At 38.9% G+C, this 24,670-nt stretch overlaps 2 protein-coding genes and 1 long non-coding RNA gene across 6 annotated transcripts in view; 1 reads left to right on the forward strand and 2 right to left on the reverse strand.

The window, feature by feature from the left end:
* LOC122652998 (lipid phosphate phosphatase 2-like) lies at positions 1–21,640 on the reverse strand. Of its 4 annotated transcripts, XM_043846906.1 has the most exons (9): positions 19,422–19,469; positions 19,302–19,340; positions 19,116–19,231; positions 18,910–18,997; positions 10,041–10,150; positions 9,815–9,905; positions 6,758–6,946; positions 6,610–6,669; positions 1–332 (listed from the first exon to the last, which is right to left on the reverse strand). In XM_043846906.1, exons 3-9 carry the CDS (start codon positions 19,173–19,175, stop codon positions 100–102), a joined length of 831 nt encoding a protein of 276 aa, XP_043702841.1. In that variant the 5' UTR covers positions 19,176–19,231; positions 19,302–19,340; positions 19,422–19,469; the 3' UTR covers positions 1–99. The 4 variants fall into 4 exon arrangements, with proteins under 4 accessions (XP_043702841.1, XP_043702839.1, XP_043702838.1 ...); XM_043846904.1 differs by lacking the exon at positions 19,422–19,469 and adding an exon at positions 21,620–21,640 and having other exon boundaries at positions 19,116–19,340; XM_043846903.1 differs by having other exon boundaries at positions 19,116–19,340.
* Positions 1–24,670, reverse strand: part of LOC122652999 (putative lipid phosphate phosphatase 3, chloroplastic) — a 32,612-nt gene continuing 7,942 nt past the window's right edge. The window contains exon 8 of the mRNA XM_043846907.1: positions 1–130. The gene's annotated coding sequence lies outside the window, so the exon portion shown is untranslated. The remainder of the gene's footprint in view (positions 131–24,670) is intronic.
* LOC122653000 overlaps positions 10,722–24,670 on the forward strand; it is an 18,638-nt gene continuing 4,689 nt past the window's right edge. The window contains exons 1-2 of the long non-coding RNA XR_006331680.1: positions 10,722–10,733; positions 23,059–23,071. This is a non-coding gene — a long non-coding RNA (uncharacterized LOC122653000). The remainder of the gene's footprint in view (positions 10,734–23,058; positions 23,072–24,670) is intronic.

The following is a 24,670-nucleotide window of genomic DNA, read 5'->3' on the forward strand; positions in this document are numbered from 1 at the left end:
TTGATAGGTGAAGTTGTCTTCTCATATTTACATAAGAAAAATGCAGGTTAAAGCATGGAAAACAGAATTTCAGGCTGAAACAAATTACAATATACAAGGTTACCTCCTCCCAGATTCCATTTCATCCAATGTTCTTGATTCCGTTCCAACTGACAGTGGGCTAGAATCATGTGCATCAGATAACCTTGGAAATTCATTGTTTCTTGGTGTTCCCTGTTGGTGAACAGTCTCTACTTCCAAACCCTGCACATTAGGTATATTTACAGCATGATTTGGTTGTGCACGGGAACATGATTCCTCCAACACCAAAAAATATTTGTATGGGCCCCAACCTGCAACCCAGAAAATCAAGTGATTAACAACCAACCCAATTAAGAAGAAACATGGACTAATAGGCACCAAAATTATTGTCTAAGACTTAAAAATAACAAGCCAGATAAGCCACACCTGTCAAGGAGGGCCTTTCCGCATGCTACTCTTTTTTTTTTTTTTTTTGGCGAGAAAAAAAGAAGAAGATAGTAGCATGTCCCTAGTGACTATGTATTTTTTGGTTATGAAAATTCTGTATGATACATTTTTTTTTTCTTTAAAAAGAAACAAAAATGTAGAAAAATCCTTATCAGTACCATAAATGAGAATAGAAGCAACAAGAAGCACAGGACAATACTATTCTGAACAGATATATACCATCCATACAACTGACACAAATAAAGTCAAAACTGTATTTATGGTGGAGCAGGGCATGACCTCCTCCCCCTCCCGAAAATTTTGTTTCTCTATAACAGTTGAGGTTTAAGGGGGTTAGTTAGCCCACGCCAGCACCCAACCCCCACCCTCCCACTTCAACTTAACTCAGCCTTATCCCAACTATATGGGGTCAGCTACATGGATCCTTTTTATCCATTTAGATATCTTCAAAGTCAAACTCGTTACTAGTCCTAAGCTATGCATGTCTTTCCCCAACACTTCTCCTAGAGTCATTTTAGGCACACCCCTGGCTCTTTTAGCTGCTTCAATCTGAATCAAATAACCCTTCCGTACTAGAGCATTCAAAGGCCTCAGTTGCACATGTCCATGCCACCTCAAACAACTTTCTCACAACTTATTATGTATCGAAACTACTCCTAAATTAGCTTAATTTTGTTTGTTCCTTATTAAATCTTTTCTAATTTTACCACTCATCCATATCAACATCATCATTTTAGTGACACTAAGTTTGTTTCCTCACTACCCAACACTCAACTCCATACATCATTGCTGGTCGTATAACTGACCTACAATTTTTTTCTTTTGAGATTTAAAGGAATACGCCAATCACATAACATTCTGGACGCACCCCTCCACTTCATTCACCATATTCTAATTCTTTGTGCACATCATCCTCTATTTCTCCATCTTTATTTATGATTGAACCTAGGTACCTAAAATTTTCATTTTGCAGTATCTCCCCATCATCAATTTCCACCACCTCACTTACAGTCCTATTGTTACTAAAGTTACACAACATATACTCTGTTTTTCTTCCACTGATTTTAAAACCTTTTGATTCCAAAGTTGATCTCCAACTTCGTATTTATCCCTACTTTTGTTTCAACCACCAAAACAATATTAGCAGCAAAAAATATATGCCAATGGAGTTAATCTTAAATGTCTCTAGTCAGATCGTCTATGATAACTGCAGACAAATATGGGCTAAAGGGTGATCCTTGACGTAATCCAATTGAAATTGAGACTTCACTGCCCTGCCCTCCCCCACAGTTCCTACATTAGTCACTACATAATTATAAATATCTTTAGCTACGTTCACATATTTACTCGAAACACTTTTTTTCTCTACACTTGCCAAATTAACTCTTGAGAAACTCTATCATTAGCTTTTTCTACGTTAATAAAGACCATACGGAGATCCTTCTTACATTCTCTAAATCTTTCCATTAGTTTCCTAAGCAAATAAATAGATTCAGTAATTGATCTTCCTGGCATAAAATCAAATTGGTCATTCTAGGCCCACCCTCCCACCTCCAAAGAAAAAAAAATGGATCCCTCATGTTAGGGGTATCTATAATTGAATCTACAATCCCTTCTAGTACTAACCCAATCCTTCCTCACTTCACTCCTATTCCTATAAGAAAGCTCCCAAGCCCCAATCTGTGGCAACGTCAATTTCCCATTCTCACATTTATCTGCAGATGACATCTTTAATTCTTTTCTTCTTGCCAGCAGACCTACCAATGCTCAGTTTGAGAATGCTTTCACCACATAAAGTCCTCACCTTTGGCAAAACCAGGGCCAGATTCTATAACCATGAGCTCACTGTTAATGAGCTGAACATAGAGTCCTCATCTGTCTGATCCACTGCCTGAAATGGATTTGCTATCAAGTATAATTCTAACCTCTAAGGCTCCTCCTTGAAAACAGCCGACCTCAATGCCAACGAATCAACCATGGTCATTGCAACTCAACCCATTACAGCTTAAATTCCTCCCCTAAACTAGTGCGGTTTTGGAATGAGGAAGCATGGCAAAAAATTACAGATTCGCAGGAGCAAGAGATAGCTCTTGGATTTGAGGGAAGAGAGAGAGAGAGAGAGGGGGCCCTAACTGCAGTTTTTTTCCAAAAAATTATTGACAAATATGCTAAAATTTTATCCATTTACAAATCAAGTGTATATATAAGTAGAAATAATAGTAATCATTGTCTCCAAATATTTTGTACCTAGTTAAACATCAAAAGATTTTGATTTTGGTATGTTAATGGGAAAATAATACTACAGCAAAGAATAGAAAAGGAGCAAGTAAAATTTTGGCACCTGAAAGAAAATCCTGGCTCTGCCCCTGGATGTGCCCAACATGGACTAAAAGCAGAAATGACCTTTCTTTTTTCCTTTAATAGTTGGAATCACTGAATGTAAACAATGAGAATTATGAAACATTATACATCAATGTATCATCTTCCCCAGTGTTTTCTCCCCGTAAGCAACAAATAAGGTGCTTCTTCCCAATGTTTTCATAGACACTGTACACCATCAACCATGAGGCATAAACAGACTATAACACGCTAGAAACGGAGGTCCTCACAGAGCCATTGGTTAGTTAATACTGTCCGGTTCAGTTGATAGAATCATTTAGACCAGACAGTCCAACCACCATTGGGTAATGGCCCTTATTTTTAGTCCAACCAACAGTTTGCGGGGCCATGAAATACTTAAAAATATTACTGGCATGTGAGGAACCTTGAACACAGAATGCCAAGCTTGAAAGCAGAACTGCATCCAACATATTAGGCCATTTGCATTGTATTCATTGATTTATACTATACATACATAATATTTACGGAAAATTATTATATTACCTTACTTAGACAAGACTGTTTGACCAGATGGTCAGACCATTGAGCTGCCAAATGAAGGCCAGAACAATCTGACATCTGGTCTTGTTTTAAAAGCATTGCTTCCATTGAAGCGCAGGGGAAAAAAACCCCACTTCAGTAGCAATGGACGTTTGTGAGGAAGAAACTAATATGGCACATCAAAGCAGTCCCCAAAATTAGGAAGCCAAGACCTCCTTCATCCTTAGGAAGACAAATAACGGCCTAATTGGTAGGTTGAAGGAATCTAGAGGATTCAAATCCTTTCCAACGGTAGCAGAAATAAAGGACTCCAATTCGGTCCGTGGCAACCCAAAAATACCAGACTGTTGATGTATACATTGATGCCTGCCCTTCCCTAACAATTCGAGCTTTTAGGTAAAACGGTAGCAAACATGGAATTAGAGCAGGGAGGTCAAGTGTTTGACTCCTAGGAAGTGCATTAGAAGAGTTTTCCCGACATTTCTTCTCCCTCAGTCCTGCGCAAAGGAAACGCCTCGTGAGCTCCACTTGTAAGGTGCGGGGGAATGTTGATGTATACATTGATGCCTGCCCTTCCCTAACAGTTTGATGAGCTGTCAACCTGGTTGGAATCAAAGGCAAGCCCAAGTACTTGATTGGAAGGTAGCCGATGGAAAACCCTGTCTTTTCAATTAGACTAGGCTTGTCGACATCAAAGACCCTAGCCAAGAACAAGAGACATTTGAAGGGTTGATATGAAGACCTGACAATCCCTCAAAATGCTGTAAACCATGGTTCAAGATTTCGCGAAATGGCCATATGAAATGAAAAAAGTACAAATTTCGGCGAAATTTCATGATATTTTGGGATTTACATGGCAATTATGGATGACTACACTCGTTTCTTCTCCGAAACTATACCGTGGTCCACGTATGTCCTTCAAACAGAGAGCAATGGACATGGACTCCAGCGGAGCATGAGTGCGGTCGATCCAGGAAGGCATAGCAATTATTACTAGGATTTGTTTTATGACAGTTGTGAGTCTTGTGAGTTGTGACTTTGTGTATTGACTATTGAGTATTGAACTAATGACTTTTATGGAGTTTATGACTTATGACTTATGAACTTATACACTTATGACTTTATGAGTTTAAAGTTTAAACTAAAGGCTACATTTGACTTTATTTTTGTTTATTACTTTGTTTAAATTTGTTATTATGTTTTTTAGTACTTATACAATGTGTATTTAACTATTTACACATCAGGGTCCGACCGTATACTGTCAATCAAGGGTGCAAACCCAAAACATCACTTTGAGTTCACTTCTTTGCAATATGAAGGTTTAAATGTGTTTATTTAGCTTAAATAAGGGTGTACATGAAGTATCAGGCCTTAATATGGCCAAAAACCCACCGAGATGGACTGCCGAAATATGGCAGAAAAAATACCATATTTCGGCGGAATTTCGCATATTTCGGAAATCTCAACCTGCCCGAAATGACGAGACGAGACGAGACGAGATCTTGAACATTGCTGTAAACAAGACAAAATGGTCTCAAGAGAGACAACATTTTATTTGGATAAGATCATTTGCGAAGGCAAAGAGGGAGAGCTTAAGGGCCTTGCACTTTGGAATGGGAGACATAAGCTGTTAATCTGTACAATACTGGATGCTTCTCAAAAGGGCTTCGAGAGATAGGGTGAAGATGAAGGGAGAGAGAGGACAGCCTTGGTGAATATTTACAGAGGAGGTAAAGTAACCTTGCTGGACTATAATTGACCAACACTGAGAAGCACAGAGAGGAGATGCAATGATTAATCCAATTGACAAACATTGGGGGAAGGGCATCTTAAGCGAAACTTTAGAAATGAAGTCCCACCTCAACGAGTCAAAGACTTTGTGGATGTCGCTCTTCATAAGGGCGGCAGGGGAATGAAATTTTCTATCAAAGCCTCTGACAATCTCAATGCAGAGGATGATAAATCCGAGATACTCCTGCCAGCTATGAAAGCCTATTGATTGTCACTGTTAAGAGGGTCAACCACCAACTTAAGCTCGTTGGCAAGGACTTCGGCAATGAACTTGTACAAGAGATTGCACAGGGAGATGGGCCTGAAGTCGGACATAGTAGATGCACATTCCTTCTTGGGGATGAGGCAAAGGAAGGTGTGATTGATCCCTTGATCTGGCTAGGATTGAAGAAGAAACTTTTGAGGGCCTTAATGAGGTCCTCTTTTATGATGTCTCAGGAGGAGGATAAGAATCCCATGCTAAAGCCATTGCACCCAGGGACTCTATTAGCCTTATGAGAATGGACAGCTGCTAATATTTTTCCTTAGAGGGGATAGGGTGAAGGTTGCTCATGAAGTGACTGAAATTGAACTTATTAAGCAAATTCTCAGGGATAGGCCTAGTGGATGCCATGGGAAATGGCCTGAACATCTCCTTAAAATAACCAACTACCTCTGCTTTAATATCATCAACTCGGTGGAGAGAGGAACCATCTTTAGCCACAAGCATGGAGATGGAGTTAATATTTGTATTGGATTTCATAAACCTGTGAAAGTTTTTAGAGTTAGAATTGCCAAGCTCCAACCATTTAATTCTTGATGTTTGACTTGAGAAACTCTCCTCTTGAGCAACCAAAGAGAGAAGATCCGAAGAGACCACTTTTTCTTCTTCCGCCAAGGGGCATTGTGGATGTTAGATTAGAGCCTTAACTGAATATCAGAAAGCTTGTTTCTAGTTTCTACAATTCAAAACCAACGAAGAGATATTCCCAGAAGAGTTGTTCCAGACTTTAAGGGCACTTTTAACATTTCAAAGCTTCCCGGAAAAGGCAATGGGGGCGATGAATAGGCCTGGACTGGATTATCCCAGGCTTCTTAAACCATGGAGAGAAAATATGGGTGAGAGGACATTAGAAGAACTACTAATTGAGTTTACTTTTCTAAGTTTTGGAATGAAGCCAATTCCAACAGTAACCATCTGAGATTACAATAGAACAAAAAAAAAAAAAAAAAAAAAACAAAAACTTGTGCCAAACTGTAACTTGGATATATATTTTCAGTGTTAATAATCGCTTATCTAGGCTCCAGCAAAAAAGACTGGAATGCATCTCCATTTTACAAATAAAAAGAGACCCAAAAAAAAAAATCTCAGTGAAAATAAAGTGCACAAAAAAATATGACAGCATAAATTATTGAGTTCTTTCTATAATATGGATGACATCTACAACATTAACTATTGACAGGAAAAAAGAAACACAATGAGAATGTTACCATCAGTATGATATGGTGGTGGAAAGAATTGTAAGTAGCAAAATGTAGCCACTGTGAGGCCTGCAAAATTGCAATGTAAACAAGATGATAAGTGGAGTGCTAAAAGGCATTCTGACCAGTTTCAGTGATAAACTCTACTAGGACAAACCTAAGAGGCCTCCAGCAAAAACATCCTGCCAATGGTGTCGATAGTCATCCACTCGAGAAATGCCAACAAGAGATGCCACAAGTAGAGGAACAGAAACAATGCATAGCTTTGCCACATGACCCCTATGATCAAAAGCTTTTATCTTTCCTGATAAGTATAATGACAAAAACCCTAAACCTGCAAAGGACCCTGCATTAGACATTAGAGGTGTTCATGAGTCATATATCCCAGCAATTGAAAAAGATAACAATAAACCGTTAACGGCTGGTGTGAATGATGGGACATGGATAACTGAGAAAGCAGTGTCACATATCAAACCAATTATATTTCGCATATACATTTTTTCTTGGGGGGTAATAATTGTCTCCTTTTCATGGTTAGACCAAACTATTAGCCTTTGATGAATTTCTCTAACATTATATGCATGGTGAACAAAGTGAATGAAGAACGAATTAGCTAGGATTAAAGTGATGGCAACGGCGGAAGTGATTTGCCATTAACGTATCTGTAGAAACCGCTTCCTCTAAAAGGCCGACCTTGTAAGAAAGGGAGGAAACAATATATATATCATACATGAGCTTTTAACACGGCGGACTATCCAAAGGGGGACACGGGTGGATAAATAATTTTTTAACACCTGCCCGCTCCCAGGGGGACTCGATACCGTGACCCCTACTTGCTCTGATACCATGTAGAAACCGCTTCCTCTAAAAGGTCGACCTTGTAGGAAAGGGAGGAAACAATATGTCATACAGGAACTTTTGACACGGCGAACTATCCAAAGAGGGACACGGGTGGATAAATAATTTTTAACTCCAATAAAAATTTCCAGCAAAGGATCTTAACGAACACAACCAATGTAATCAAACAACTGGAAGAGAAGGTTACCTAGATGGTGAGTTCCTCCAAAGAAACGCAACACTTGGAGATGATCCTGTTGATTGCTCCTTCTCCACTGGTTGTAACCCAAGCTTGAAGATGAAGAGACTTTCTCTACTCTCCAAATACAAAATACAATGTTTTATTGTGTTGTGCAATTAGGGATTCAGCCTTAGCCTTTTTATAACAAAGCTAAAAATGGATATTACAATCTAATGAACACGATTATCCCTAGTGGTGTGATACTAAAGGGTAGTCATTAAATTATTCTTAATTGCACAAAAGGACAATCCTACAAAGACATAACTTGAAAACCCCCCAATGGTAGAATACTTTCATTAGGTTTTCTCCCCCACACCAAGGTTCTAAATCTTAGTTTCGATCATGGTTTTGACCAGCCAGAAACCGAGATTGTCTCGGTTTCGACCATATCTTGGTCCAAACCTGTTACTTTCTCCAAGCTAACTTGACCTAAGGCCTAGAAGTTGTTTTTTTTTTGCCCTGATTCTTGTTGTGCTGCCTATTTTTGACATTTTGAAACAAATCCATGCATTAGTTTTACATAAAGAACACTCAAAATAATACTTGTGGTTTTGACCCAAGTTAGGTAGTGTATATTGTTCTTGGACATGGTATCGTATAAGGTTTGACCGGAACATAACTCCAATATAAATCAGATTTAAGCAATCTTGAATTTGTTTGAAAGCTTTCCAACAAATCCAAGATTGCTTAAGTCTGGTTTATATTGAAGGAGTTAAGTTCAAGTCAAACTTAATTTGGTGTGCGTGAATGCTGTTTAAAATCGGTTTGAATGGAAATAAATTTTTAGACATCAAAACAAATGAATATTATACCGCTCTTTTGGTTTTTAGCAATGTTTTATCATATTAAGATTTATGAAATATTTATATTTGAGAAAAACCCCAGCATTTAAAAGTTGAAAATTGCACCTACAGCCGAAAATCCAGTTTTTGTTCTTGAACTGGGAGGTTGACTTTTTATCCTTTTAGAATTTTATTTTTTAACTATTTTTATTGGATTCAAATAGAAAGCATTTGCTTATTTTTGAATAATATCTTAAGTAACTTAAATGATATTTGGCATAAATAAGTGTCTGTCCTAGTTTCGAGCCAGGTTTCCTCAAGTTTCGATGGGGATAAGTGAATTTATATAGGTGTCCAAGTTGAAACTAGCAAAATTACTGAAATATGGTCGAAACAAGGTCGAAACATTGCATTTTTTAAACTTCCCGTTTAACTCATCTCTGTCAGTTTCAACCGAGATTTAGTTCCATGCCCCACACAACCAACATCCACAATGGACCTTGCAGACATGGAATTAAATCACCGCAATAAACCATAATCCATTATACATTATTACTAGAGCATCATGACATGTGACTGGACCCAAAAAGGTTTGAAAACACTTTTCAAATAATATTTAATGAATATAATAATAAAATAAAATCCTTTTGCAAACACTTTACAAAAACATGCATCAGGCCCCAGATTTTGACCAATCACTATCAGAAGACTCACTCACTTGGTTGTTCTCCCTAAAAAGGTAGTTGTAACCATATTGAGTGTCACTCCATTCACATTCATACCCTACACACTGAGCGTACAAATATATAACCAGTCTTATCGGCAGACATCAACCATTGGTACACCACAGACGCACAACACGTAAATGCAATAGTAAGTGCCTCTTAAGTAAAGGAAGAAAACAACTACTAGAGGTTCCTATTGCCAAATACAACTGGCGGTGAACCAATTAGGAATCTCGACAAATCAATGTTCAACACACAAATGTGTCCACATCCATATTTCCAAGCCAATCGCTATTGAGGAAATATACAATGTGGCAACCCTAGAACAGACTGCCCAAATATGTCCATAGTTGTGAACCAGTAAATGGGAACCTTTAGGTTGTTGCACATAAGATGATAATCATAACAAGCATATAATCATGAACTGCAATTAATTCATTCAATCAAAGTAAATTGGGTTTGATGGACATACATCATATGTCATAAAATCCAACATAAAGTTTCTTATACACTGTAGCTCCCAATTCAAAAGTTTCCTTCGTTGCACATTTGCTAATCTTTTTTCTAATATTCATGCTAACCAAGAACAGAGTAATATGGAATAACAAATACAACTGATTGCTACTTACATGAAGTATGACCACTAGGGAAACTCTTGTATCCATTCTTTATGATATTGGCCTTTCCATGACAAACTACGTTACCCAAATTATCATAAACCTAGCAACCAAATACCAAAAAATGTTATCAAATATTAAAAGTGAGAGCTACAATTAAAACTACTGTGAAGTTAAATCAATAAGATTTAATGATATCTTAGAAGTTAGAAGACTTTGAAGAATCAGCAGAGCATACTTCCTTTCCATCAGGGAAACAACGCCAAAAGAAATCTGGTCGAGGCCAACCAACTGCATTTTTTATTGCATCCGTAATGACCATCGTAATCAATAGGGAGAATAAAATGCCTGGTCTCACATGTAAATTTACATCGTCAGATCAATCTTTAAAAGGAAATCTGATGTAGATAAACACATAATTGGGCTTATTTCTAGAGTTATATATGTGTTGGGCCTTTGGTCCAATGGGTATTCATTGTAATGGACCACTTTAATGGGCCTCAAATATAGTAGGAGGTAGTATATGGGATATACTTCATTAGTTTAATTAGAGTCTTTATTTGGGTCAGTTACCTTTATCATTTCAATTTCCTAGTCAGTTTTGTTACCTTATCAGTTCAAGATTGGTTTAGGCCTAAACTTTTTTAAGTTTGAATGTTTTTGAGTCTAATATATAAGTTTGTAAGGGGCTAAAGCCCTTCCAAAAAATATGATGAATAGTATATTGGTTTTTGCCTCTTATTTCTATGAGATTCAGAAACTGCTGTGAGATGAAACAAATATTGATGGGATGGCAATAATGGCTGGTGGGATTCCAGTCAAGGACTAGGTGGGATGCTTAGTTCATATCCTCCTCCTCTTCTCTAATCCTTTCATCAATTACAAGTAACAGAAATTTTCTTTTATTCATATCATCTAGAATCTTTTACTAGTTAATGGTCTGAAATTGCTATCCACTTGTTTCTGGCTTTAGTCTATGCATAAAACCCAGTTTTCCTTCAAGTTTCTTGAATTCCTATTCCAACAAGGAATTCCTTGAAAATCAACTTTTAACCACTGGAATTCAAATCTGAATTCACATTAAGCTTTAGGTTTCTGTTCTAAGTTACCCAGCAGTTTCAAAATCTCATCTTTGAACTGATTTCTCAGAATCCTATTTGAAGTATGATTTCACTCAACTCAGTTTCTTAAATTCTGTTTTCAACTTCTGATTTCCATTTTCGGTTACAGTTCAAACCAGTTCACTGTCATTGCTGCCTGAAATATCCTGAATATACTAGTTTCGGTTACTGTTTTGAACCTTGTTTCTAGAATCCTATATTCCTATCCCTAGAAAGATTAACCTTAGGCTTCTAGAAACTCATCAAGTTCCTTTAGCTAACAGTGCACAAAAGGGTTCCTCAGTTACCCCAAGTCATATTTATTGTTGGAATATGTAATCCAGAATACCGTGGGGGTATTCTGGTCCCTTTGGGATAGTTTTATTCCTATGTTATTAGGTTTAAGTGGCTGCTCTTATAGAGTCAGCTAGTTAGGGGTAATTATGTCTATAGTTGGCTATGTGGGTTTTAGTCCCACAACGCTTAGTTCAGTCCCTTTGTAATGTTCCCCTCTATTATAAATAGAGGGGCTTGCCTATCAATGAAAACAAGTTATTATTCTCTCATTCTCTCCTTCTAACCCACGATTCCACCAACATGGTATCAAAGCTGGTCTGATCTCGGTTAGAAAAAGAGAAAAAACCCTACTCCATCTCTCCAATCGACCTCTCCTTCTTCTCTCTCTCGGCTTCTCTTTCTCTGGTTTTCTTCTTCTTCTCCTTGTAAGGGGGCAGCACTAATGAGGTAAAATCCCTGACCAATGATTTAGTTGCTGCCCTCCTCCATTCCATCTACTTTTTTATAGTAAAATACTACTGGAATCATCTTTGCGATTTGGGATTTTCCAGAATTTTTTGGAGATCGACTTCCTATTACTATTGAAGGCTGACCTTCCAACATTGGAGCTCCCTATGCACCCTTCTCCAGCCCCTTTCTACCCTATGACATTATCCTCATTCCCTATTTCCTTTTTCTCCAAGCTTTAATTAATTCCAGCCACCATACCCTAATCGATCTCAATTTGTCAGGGTTTTTCAAAACCCTGACTCCAATCGATTTTGATGTTTCCTTTTTCAGATGCAGCTGATCTTTTGAGGGTGATTCCCTATTACTACAAGCCCTACTCGACCTAAGTTTGGACCCTTTCTGATGGTTGGATTTGTTTCTACAGCAAAAATTCCTTAACCTGCTAATTTGGTTACCTGCCAAAAACCCTGACTTTCAGGTTTCAGTTTTTGCTAATTTTTGGAGGGCTGATTACTCCCACTTCAAGGACCAATCGACCTCAATATTGCACCTATCCAAGTTTTTTGAAGACCCCTACCTCAATCGATCTCTTCTTTTCAAGGTTTTCCAAAACCCTGATAAAAATCAATTTGGGCTAGGGATGTTTGCTGATGTTCGAGTGCTTTGGAAGTGGTTCTAACATTAAAAGAGAACTCTCCTTCATCAGTTCAAGGCTTGAAGAAGGTCCTTTATGCTGGTGTAGTGTTGTAATGCTGCCCTGCTCTACTTCTACGATTTTTTGGAGTCTCTCCCCTTTGAAGATCAGGTCTCACTCTTACTGGAGATTGATTGTTCACCTTGGAGGTTCCATTCTAGCAGCCTTGGTCAGCATCTATTACATGTCTACATCAGCAATTACAACCCCCTTTCCCTAAATCGATCTCAATTTCAGGGTTTTCTAAAACCCTAACAACAATCGATTTTAGGGTTAGGGTTTTCCTATCAAGCTCATATTTTGAGGAGAGTCTTATACATATCAGAGGAGTATTCAACCCATATTTCAGCATCATTCATCAGTTATTTTTGAAAACAATTCAGGTTCATTCTTATGGCTCGATTTTTCCAGTTATCAACCTATTTTCCTTGTTCTTATGTGGCTGGTTGCTTCAACTATCTATTGGATCTACTGAGTGATTACCTTATATTTGCTGGTTCTATTCAGCTTTACTACCTATCTTGCTGGTTCTATTAATTGGCTTCTGTAAGCATGACTGGTTGATATGTTACTGCTGCCCTATTATTGAGACTGAGTATCCTACTATTGGAGATCGAATTTCTTTCATTATTGAAGACTCGAATCTACTACCCTGGAGATCAGCTTATTTGGGATTACAACAGTGTGTTCCATGGCTATTGGTTGCAACTACGAACCTATTCAGTTATGTGAAGCTTTTTTTGTTCATATCCGGCTTATTTTGAGAGCTTGATCCTAGCCTTATTGATGCAGATCCTAGCCTCCTCAAATTGAAGAAGCCACCCTAAGGCTAGGGTTTTAGTAGGAGCCTTAGCTTAGTTTATTTTAGTTCTATACTTAATTTTTATTTTGTGTTTTTAATTGAACCAGTTTAAATTGGTTGCATCCAATTGGTTCAATTTGTCTAATTTAAGTGAAGTGATCCTATTGGCTAATAGGGAATCTTCTTTTATTTTAAGTAGTTTAAGTTGTTTTTAAGTCATTAGGACTCTATTTTGAGTCTATTTCAGTTTCCTAGTCAGTTTAAGTTAGCTAATAGGTTAAGGATTGGGTTAGGCCATTCCTTTTTAGTGTCTAAGTCTATTTTTGAGTCTTCTATATAAGTTTGTAAGGAAGGCTAGCATTGGATACGAATTTGATCAATAAAAATTAGCTTTATGCTTGTTGCCATTGCTGCTGCTTCTCTCTTCAGAGACTGTCTTGTGTGTCATATCAAGACCCTTGTGAGTCATATCAAGGGTTAGGGCTGGTGGACTCCGGCGACTCCTTGCATCTTGTAGATCGGGAGGTCCTTCTTCTTCAATCAAGTTTCTCCAAGCTGCCATTGAAGAATCTGCAATTCAGTAAGTTAATTTACTATTTTTATTATTTCCCCTCTTCCTCCTAATCTTCCTTTACCTTCTCTTAGATCTAATCCACACCCCCTCCTTCCATCAAACCATAAACTCCATTAAACCTGCAACTCCTTCCTCAACTAGGACTCCCTTATAGTTCCAGATTTAACCTTCACCCTTAAACCCTACTTCCAGCCCTCATTCCCTACATCACTTCCCACACTCGACCTTAACCCTAGCCTTTAGTATTCACTCTAACCCCTCCATTCCCCCACTCCTTTAAACCCTAAACCTGCAACTCAATTCTGCCCCCTACAGCAGAATTTGAAAACCTATCCAAACCCTAACCTCTTTACATCATTAGGATCCCCTAAACCTGCATATTAAAACCCTATAAGCCCCTTTCCTAAAATCGGCCCCTAAACCCTAGATCTCACAAACAGTCCATTTTTCATAAGGCCTCTAGCCCGAAACCCTAGATTTCCAACCTTATCCAAATCCATCCAAACCTACACCAATAGACTCCTAAAAACCTGCACATCTTTACCAAATAAAACTCTAGCTCGAAACCCTAACCCTAACCCTAAATTTTGACCTAATTAGCCAAATCTGTCCCATTCGGCCAATCCTATTACTTACCCTATTCCCCTGGTTCCTAGTGGGACTTGTCCTACCTAGGACTACATTAAATTGGTATCAAAGCCATGGAAGAAGATGGCAACCCTGCTGTGGACCCCACACAACCACCCCCACCTAATTCCCTTGCTGTAATCATGACTATGCTGCAGAAGATTTCCACAGACCAGCAAGCTCTTGGTAATCAAATGACAACAATAGAACAAAGGCAAGCTGTGCCTCGTGTAAGCAACCCTCTATATGTAGAGGAAGACAGATTCCAAGTTCATTCTGAAGTACATGGAACTCTGGGAAGGGATGAATATCATAGAGGTCATCCTAGACGTCACAGGGACCACAGAGACCATTCTAGACATGACAGAGATTACAGAGATCGACGTAGGTATGACAGAGATGACTACAGAGAAGACAGGGACAGAACTACTGAAGCACCTCGAAGACCTAACTTTAAGGAATACTTGAGGTCCTACTTCACTAGAGATGAAGCTACTAACAGGAGGTTTGATACACAGAAGGTCAAACTAGAGTTGAAAGAGTATGATGGGCATGGTGATCCACAAAAATTCTATGATTGGTTTGCTGCCCTAGATGATTATTTTGACTAGTATGACTTGCCTGAAGATCGAAAGATGAGATTGACACGTACCAAACTGATTGGCTCTGCTCGAGAATGGTGGCGAAAGACAAAGAGAGACTTAGAACGCATAGGTGATGCACCTACTAATTGGGAGGACATGAAGTATGACATGAAGGAGAAATATTTGCCTAGACATTACAGAGCTCAGATGCAAGATCAACTCAATTCCCTTCGGCAAGGGACTATGACTGTATCCGAGTATATGCAGAAATTCGATTCTCTTTCCTCTCGTACTGATACCAGAGAGAGTGCTACTCAGATGTTATCTCGATTTCGACTGGGATTGAGATCGGATATTGTTAGGGCTATTGGAGTTGTTGATGTTCTGGACATCAAGGACTGTTTCGAGAAGGCATTGAAGGCTGAAGAATTATTGGCTGGAAATAGAAGATTTGACTCCTCCACTGAGGGTACTATCAAGACTTTTTCAGCATTCAAGTCTACTACCAATGGTCACAATCGAGTTGGAAACTCTGCTGCTGGTCCTACTCGATCAGGCTACTCTGTTGGTAGTTCTTCCCGCCCTACAGGCCCTCCACGTGCTGATCATAAAGGTAAAGCTTCCATGGACAGCAATGAACCCTACAAGTGTTTCCACTGCAACGAGCCTGGGCACTATGCCAACGAATGCCCACAAAAGCATAGACCAGTTAATGTGGCTGCCAAGGCAGAGGAAACCCATGAAGGGCACGATGAGCAAGGTGTATATGCACTACCCCCTGATAGTGATGAAGACTACAAATATTACCTAGAAGATATGGATGGTGGTGCTCAAGGTGTCCATACGATTGCTCCAGTTCTCATGGATGATGTGGTTGATTGTGACGAGGTAATTGGGAGCATTTCACAGGGAGACAATGACAAGCAAGTTGCTGTATTTGAAGAGGTGGGGCTGAATGAGAAGGTTATCAATATTGAAGACCCTATGGTGGTTGAACACATTGACTTTGTGATGCCCCCTTGGTTCTTCGAAGAGAAGGCCCCACGACTTAAAGACCATATTCCCACTGTTCTACCCTCAACAGAATTCTGCCAGGGAAGTGTTGAAGCTGCTGCCCACATGTTGCTTCCCCCTCCTCATCACAAGGTTCGTGGACGAGTTTCTTCACACAAGCATGGTACTTGGACCCCCACTCATGATGTCAATAAGCTCAGCCCCAAGTTGCCAGAGTGTTGCATGGATTTCACCCATTCATCGGAGATGAATGTTTCTAAGTCGGGGAGAGTTGATGCAGATCCTAGCCTCCTCAAATTGAAGAAGCCACCCTAAGGCAAGGGTTTTAGTAGGAGCCTTAGCTTAGTTTATTTTAGTTCTATACTTAATTTTTATTTTGTGTTTTTAATTGAACCGGTTTAAATTGGTTGTATCCAATTGGTTCAATTGGTCTAATTTAAGTGAAGTGATCCTATTGGCTAATAGGGAATCTTCTTTTATTTTAAGTAGTTTAAGTTGTTTTTAAGTCATTAGGACTCTATTTTGAGTCTATTTCAGTTTCCTAATCAGTTTAAGTTAGCTAATAGGTTAAGGATTGGGTTAGGCCATTCCATTTTAGTGTCTAAGTCTATTTTTGAGTCTTCTATATAAGTTTGTAAGGGAGGCTAGCATTGGATACGAATTTGATTAATAAAAATTAGCTTTATGCTTGTTGCCATTACTGCTGCTTCTCTCTTCAGAGACTGTCTTGTGTGTCATATCAAGACCCCTTATGAGTCATATCAAGGGTTAGGGCTGGTGGACTCCGGCGATTCCTTGCATCTTGTAGATCGGGAGGTCCTTCTTCTTCAATCAAGTTTCTCCAAGCTGCCATTGAAGAACCTGCAATTCAGTAAGTTAATTTACTGTTTTTATTATTTTCCTTCTTCCTCCTAACCTTCCTTTACCTTCCCTTAGATCTAATCCACACCCCCTCCTTCCATCAAACCATAAACTCCATTAAACCTGCAACTCCTTCCTCAACTAGGACTCCCTTATAGTTCCAGATTTAACCTTCACCCTTAAACCCTACTTCCAACCCTCATTCCCTACATCACTTCCCACACTCGACCTTAACCCTAGCCTTTAGTATTCACTCTAACCCCTCCATTCCCCCACTCCATTAAACCCTAAACCTGCAACTCAATTCTGCCCCCTACAGCAGAATTTGAAAACCTATCCAAACCCTAACCTCTTTACATCATTAGGATCCCCTAAACCTGCATATTAAAACCCTATAAGCCCCTTTCCTAAAATCCGCCCCTAAACCCTAGATCTCACAAACAGTCCATTTTTCACAAGGCCTCTAACCCGAAACCCTAGATTTCCAACCTTATCCAAATCCATCCAAACCTACACCAATAGACTCCTAAAAACCTGCACATCTTTACCAAATAAAACTCTAGCTCGAAACCCTAACCCTAACCCTAAATTTTGACCTAATTAGCCAAATCTGTCCCATTCGGCCAATCCTATTACTTACCCTATTCCCCTGGTTCCTAGTGGGACTTGTCCTACCTAGGACTACATTACTTATTCACTAATTCAGATTTGATCCAAGTTTTTTGTTGAAGCTTCTTACATCCATTGTTGTCTAGATATCTTCGTCAATTCTATTTAGCATGTGGGAGTTTATAGTTTGGAATTTTGCACACTGGTTCTTCCTTGTGTGAAGATCGATCAAGTTTTTGAAGAATGGTGCCTTCTCCTTCTAAAAATCAGACCTTTTTTTTATAATTCAAATATGATCATTGGAGATTGGTATTTTGGAATTAGCTTGATCGATTGAAAAAGGTTGAAGATTACTGTGTTGCATTGTTTTTGTCCATGGTTCATTATCACATTGCTTTTTTCACTTCACCACCTCCCAAAACATACCTTTGGCATATACCCATAACCCCTTTGGAAGTTAATGGTATTCTCTAATTTGCCATTTCTTCCTTTTCCATTACCCTTAGCACCTCTTGGAAAATTCTGGAATATTATGTTTTTGCCCTATCTCTTACATCATCTCTGTTATGTCCACGTGTACTACACGTGAGGGGGAGATTATGTACAGTACACCTGCAGACATTGTAGAAGCAAAACTTGCAAGAACACTTAGTGCAAAACATAAAAGATCAGAGTTTTCACCATTGCCAATGGGTATCTACTTTGTTATTGGGTTGAGTTTGTCGTAAGGGGGAGATTGAAGTATTAAAGTATTGAAGATGTTTGGTTATTGCCTGCTTATATGAGGTTCTACAGTTGGGTTGATTTTTTCCGCTGCTTGATCTTTTCCGCTACTTGATTCATCTGCTTGCTGCACTAGTTACTTATCTTCAAGATTATCAGTCAGAGATTCATCACTGGACAGCTGTTAAAGATTGGTGAAAGTTTGCTCCTCAAGTCTGCCTAGGTTTGAAGACCTATTTGTTTCAAGTTCTTGAAGGTTTATTTAGGAGCTGCATTCATCTGTCAAGCTGGATTCTGCTACAACTTAGTTTTTTCCCTTTGTTTGTTCAAGTTGAGCATTAGTACCTTGTATGCGCCTACTAATGCTCAACTTGAGGGGGAGTGTTAGCATTATTAGGAGTTATTTTTTCTTTAGTTCAAGCTGGATCTTCTTTCTTTGCTTATTTGTATAATCCAGCTTGAGGGGGAGTGTTGGAATATGTAATCCAGAATACCGTGGGGGTATTCTGGTCCTTTTGGGGTAGTTTTATTCCTATGTTATTAGGTTTAAGTGGCTGCTCTTATAGAGTCTACTAGTTAGGGGTAATTATGTCTATAGTTGGCTATGTGAGTTTTAGTACCACAACGCCTAGTTCAGTCCCTTTGTAGTGTTCCCTTCTATTATAAATAGAGGGGTTTGCCTATCAATGAAAACAAGTTATTATTCTCTCATTCTCTCCTTCTAGCCCACGATTCCACCAACATTTATATATATAAAAAAAAGTACACGTACCTAGTACACCATGATGGAGATCATACACGTCTCTCCTACGAAAATAGAAGGCAAGGAAAATGGTGATGGGCAACAAACCTGCATACATCTGGTTATAATGAAACAGAAGGTTCATCAATTGAGGTAGCTTACAACAAGCAAACATAGTTATAGAAAAATTTCTACTTAAAAGGACATAACAGCACCATATAGAATATATAACTTACAGGCACAGCCCATACAGGCACAGTATTATCTTTCAGGGGATATTTGAGGCCAGTCATCATACCCTTCCCCACATACCGGTAAAATGGATGAATGCTATTTAGGACGATCTTTATCACTACAAGAAGCATCAGTGTAAGCCAATCATACTTGTGTGACTTAGCAACTATAACTCCATGGGATCTTACAGTGTGCGCACCATGCTGGACCTCCCTCATTCTTTCCTGCTAGGACAAAAGGTCAAAAACATATCATCATGGGAAAATTACGTTGGCAGCACTACTATATTATCAAACACAAACTGCCACCCAGATACCAAATAAACCTGCACCAGTAGTATTAGGTACTGCAAAATATAAATAATGCCTTCCATTGTTACTGTTAACTGCAGCCACTCTAATATAAAAAAATAATTCATCAAAAATGTCATCATATTCCCTCTGCTCCTTAAAGACTCTGCCCAGTTTTGGTTTTTTAGTTGTTCCAAAATGTTGGTCCATTCCATTGTTACTGTTAACTGCAGCCACTCTAATATAAAAAAAAATACTTCATCAAAATTGTCATCATACTCCCTCTGCTCCTTAAAGACTCCCCAGTTTAGGTTTTTTAGTTATTCCAAAATGTTGGTCCATTTCAAGAATTTAATGCATCAACTTTATTTTTTTCCATTTTAACCCTCATCACACTAATGCAAAACTTGGTTTCTGCGTTGAAATGAGTACAAATATGGAAAATAACTTAGAGAGAAAGTGCACAGTTTATGTGATAGTAGCTAACAAAAATAACAATTTTGTTTTAAATTTTTTAAATAAATGCCCGGTCAAGTCCAATAGTCCATGAATCCAACTTTCTAGGTTGAAGGCAACGGCTTGTTCAGTTGGTTGATGCCTTGCAGTAGAGTGCAGGCTCTGAGGAGGTCACGAGTTCGACTCTCCTGTCTTCATCTTGTGACTCCCCTTTCCCTCTCCCCCCTCGCCCCCCCCCCCTCCCCAGTTCTTGTAGCTGTAGTTAAAGTCCCATTGGGCATTTAGATAGGTCAGACCGGGGGAAAAGAAACTTATTAGGTTTCATCAAATGTGGACAATCAATCATCTAGGGCCAACATAAGTTTTAGGGGCTAAGGAGTCTGATAAGGCAAGATTACTTGATCAATTACCCAAATTAAATACAACTACTACTCAGCCTTATCCAAATTAAATGGGGTTGGCTACATGGATCCTTGCCCTCCAATCAGCTCTATTCAAGGTCGTACTTGATACAAGACCTAAACTATGCATGTCTTTCCTCACCACTTCCCCTAAGGTCAGTTTAGGTCTGCCCCTGGCTCTTTTAGTTCCTTCAATCTGAATCAAATCACTCCTTGTACTGGAGCATCCAAAGGCCTCCATTGAACATGGTCATGCCACCTCAAACGGCTTTCAAGTATCTTATCATGTATCGGAGCTACTCCCAAATCAGATATAATATGATCATTCCTTACTTTATCCTTACTAGTCTTGCCACACATCAATCTCAAATTTTCATCTCTGTTACACTGGGTTTATCAACATGATGATTCTTAACTGGCCAACATCTGCACCATACATGTGGAAGTTAAATTAAACCATGCAATGAATTCTATATCACAAAAACAATTTATTAAATCTACATCAATCCAAACCATAGTTGTCACGGCGTCTAGGCGACCTAAGGCGTAGGAGAAAGCCTAAACACAAGCTGATACCCACAAGGCGGCCAAGGCAACCCTATTAGTCAAGGAGCCTGGACGCCCCTTGACACTTATGATCCTAACCTACAAATTCAGAGTCATACCCTCCCAAGGGTCTTACCCTTACAAGCAGCATGTAACAGATAAGACTATGTGAAGAAACTCTACCAAGAAATTCTAGCCACGAAACACTCACGCCTTTCATCCTTCATAAATCATCATTGAATACGAGAGCACTTAGGAGGCACCATATTCATTTCCAAAATTTACATAAGCAAAGGGCCAAAAGGCCAAAAAAAATAATAATAATAAGAACATTTTCACGATGAAGCAAATTAATATCAGCGAGTGTGAAATAGAGTAAATTACCCACTTCATCTAATGCAAAAGCTTCTTAAGAATTCAATGTCCCAAGATCAAGTGAGTACAAACAAGCAGCCGAACTGTGACGGGCACCCAGAATCATAAGCAAAAAACATATCAAGGAGGTAGAGAAGATTGTCGCTCTTATACTTTTCTTCTTAACCCAAGATAGAACGGAGTCATAAAATGCTTTCGTTCTGTAGAGAACAGAGCAGAACAGCGGAAGCAAAACTCTTAGAATTAAATGAAAAGCATATCTACCCAGCAATTGAGAGAGAAGTTTATTTATAACACAGAAAAAAGAATCATACCCATCTGGGATAAACCCCAAAAACTGAAATATCCTTGAAGAAGGAACACAAAAGTTGAAACTGAAAACGAGGGGAATCAAGGGGGGAAAGACCAAAAATAGGCAAAGCACATATGTCTAGTTACCTGAAAAGCTTTTCCAGGGAAGTTTGAGAATGCAACTCTCATAGTCCGATTCAGAGCCAAAAGGGACTGTGCAGTAGACCAGAGAAAGCAAGAGAGACACGGCCACGTTTGAAACTGAATGCGGTTGTTGGCTCAAAATTGGCGCCAGGTGGTTTGGTTCTTCGATATTCGGGTAAATGAAATCCAGATCCGGGTTTGTTTTTATCCGGATCCGGAGTTCCGGACTCCTTTACGAATTATGATTGGTGGCTATGTGGGGAATAATTATCACCTCCAATTCGCTGGCACATCGAGCATGAAAAAGTTTGTGAGAGAAGAGATGAAAAAGTTTTGTTTTAGCTGGAGTCCATGTCCTGTATTTATAGAAGAACTTGAGCGGTGATCTAGCTTGTCCCGGTGATGGAGGATGTCGAATATCTTGGCATATGGGATGGGAATCCTTAAGGTTAGCATTAAACGTTAAGCCAATATCTCTAAGGGGATGTTCGTAATAAATGTTGATGTGCCCCGTATGGGCGCGCATGACTTTCAATGAACCTTAGAGTGACTAGGTGTGAACTTTCTTTACACGTCATCATATCAGGTCGTATTATCCGGTCCGGCCTCGAAGTAGATGAGACGCATACAAGACGGGAGTGGTGTAATTTATCGCCCCAATCTTTTATCATAAATGCACTCATAGATCATATCTTTGCTTTATTCACAAGTATAAATCTATACCTTTTTGGGTAATAACCCTTTAATGATGAGACTGTTATGTAATTGCTGAACGAAGATTATAAATATCTAGTAAATATCATTGTTTGCTTATCCTTCCCACATGCCAATCATCTCAGGGTGGGATTATTTTTTGGTATATCATTAGTCATTTTCTTTATAAACCATCTTGAATAGGACCAATTCATGATGCCTAAATCGTTTTGATTTTCATCATAACATAGCTTAGATTCCCGATTCCTGAACAGATTCAGACCAATTCCGATCCGATTCGTATTAGAGTCCTCTCAGAACAATAAATTCCATCCATTAAGTTATTGGTCTGGTTCTATGACATGTCTTTCCAACGATTTCAGAATCAAAGGCTAGTTTGAAAACAAAGCCATCAAAACCCGTTTAAAACTTGCACATAATCATATGGGAAAGAGAACACTACTTGGTCGTGTGCAGCGTGCCACCCCTACGCCTAGACACAAGGCCACGTAAAATGACCGTCATACTGTCAGGGATTTCTGCCTTTCCATGGGGACGTGGTAATCATTTCGCACAGCCCTGTGTCTAGGCACAGGGATTTCAGGAGCCGCGTGTTGCACACAACTAGGTAGCGTTCATTCTCCTAATCAGATATTTGGTGTTCTGATATGTGTGTGTGTGTATTAGGTGATATTTGGTTATTCATATGTTAGCAATTTTTTTTTGAAAATTTGGGCATTATAATAGAGTTTTGGATCTCATGTTTGAATCAGATAGTTTTGTTTTTTAGCAGAAGGAAATTTCATTCATGATTGTTTGAACTGAAGAAATATTAAAGAAGAACAAAGAAAGAAGGAAGGAGACAGAAACGTTTTTAATGTGGTTCGGTTCACTGGAAACCTACGTCCACAGCTCTTGTTATTTTTCCACACTCCTAGCCTTCATCTATCCTCTCTTTATATACAAGCTTAGAGATAGATATGATTAGTTTACAAGGATAAACACTGTGATAAGGATGGGTACAGTGAGTATTACAGTTTGAGTGCACTTGGTCACGATCCTTGAGTTTGAAGGAGTTGGGTTGTAACTCTACCACTTGGTCACGATCCTTGAGGTTGGAGGAGTTGGATTGCAACTCAACAACTACAGCAGCCTTGTGCGTTGGTTTAGGGATAATCACTGAGGTGCTCTTATCATCTGATCCATTGATCTCTTCACGAGTGGTTGTTACGGATAAACCATTATCCTTATCGCTAACAATGATCAACATGAGAAACTCATGGCAGTAGCAAAACACATCTCTTGAATCCATGGATTGGAATTGGGTCAAACCATTGTTCACATCGTCGACAAAGCCCTCCTAAACCGTTGTATACATCACCGATAAAGCCCTCCTAGGTAGGGAATCAACTAAGTTGTTAATCTTCCTTGGAACAAACTTGAAAATACAAGAATCAAAACTAGAAGATAAGTACAAGATATCATCCAGAATGGATCTAATCACCAATCATTGTCGATCTGATTCAATAATGATTCTTGCACATCCTTCAATGATCGACTCAAGCATTGTCGATCCAATCACCATAGCTTCACCAACAATAAGGGAATTGAATGTTGTAGCCAGAGAAGAGTTGCAAATAAAGGGCAGCCAAACTGATCATGACCAATAAAACCAAGTCCCCATTTATCTGTATCCAGAATCAACAGGCATCACAATTAATTTTGGAAGAATCTGCTGGTGGAGGAGTCTAGCGAGCTTCGCCTGTGGTGATCTCTTGGACAGGTAGCAATGAGGGGTCAGAGTAATGTGGAGTTGATGTAGTCTGGAACTCTTGGTAAGTACATGTGGAAACTCGAATAGCCTCTTCTGGTAGGCCATGATCATCGTCCAAATACGAGATTGTTCCACCCTCCAAGTTTATTCCATCTTTTTTGAGATTTTCTTGAATAAAATTCTTTTGATACATCAAATCCATGGGCAATCCAATGTATTTCTTTGGTCCCGAATCACATGGAATCTTTAAAATTCGAGAAAACCATCTATTCAAATTTGGACGAGTATTAGGAGTGAAAGTCATGCAACATTTCTTCAAATTGATGGTTTGTCCCTCAAACAATCTCTCAAAGTGCAAACTTTTGCAAGATTAACCTCATAAAACAATAGACTATCATCTGTAAAAAGCAAAGGTGTAGTAGGTGAGGCACGATTATATATTTTAATTCCATATATGAAAATTCGATTCAGCCTTGACGAGAAAACAACTTAACGTATGTGACCTGAGGATGAACAAACCTAGTGATAATGGGTCACCTTGAACGATTCCCCTCGAAGGAAGAATAGTTACCACGAGACGCCCCATT

The sequence above is a fragment of the Telopea speciosissima genome, chromosome 2 (genome assembly GCF_018873765.1).
Source record: "Telopea speciosissima isolate NSW1024214 ecotype Mountain lineage chromosome 2, Tspe_v1, whole genome shotgun sequence".
Lineage (NCBI taxonomy): Eukaryota > Viridiplantae > Streptophyta > Magnoliopsida > Proteales > Proteaceae > Telopea > Telopea speciosissima.

Bases quoted from the DNA above. Each gene is read 5' to 3' on its own strand.
- LOC122652998 (XM_043846904.1), bottom strand. From the start codon at position 19,331: ATGAGGGAGGTCCAGCATGGTGCGCACACTGTAAGATCCCATGGAGTT. The intron at 18,998-19,115 runs GTAAGTTATATA...CATTATAACCAG, and splicing joins TGCCTGTATGGGCTGTGCCT to ATGTATGCAGGTTTGTTGCC. The intron at 6,947-9,814 runs GTAAGTAGCAAT...TGTCTAATGCAG, and splicing joins CCCTAGTGGTCATACTTCAT to GGTCCTTTGCAGGTTTAGGG.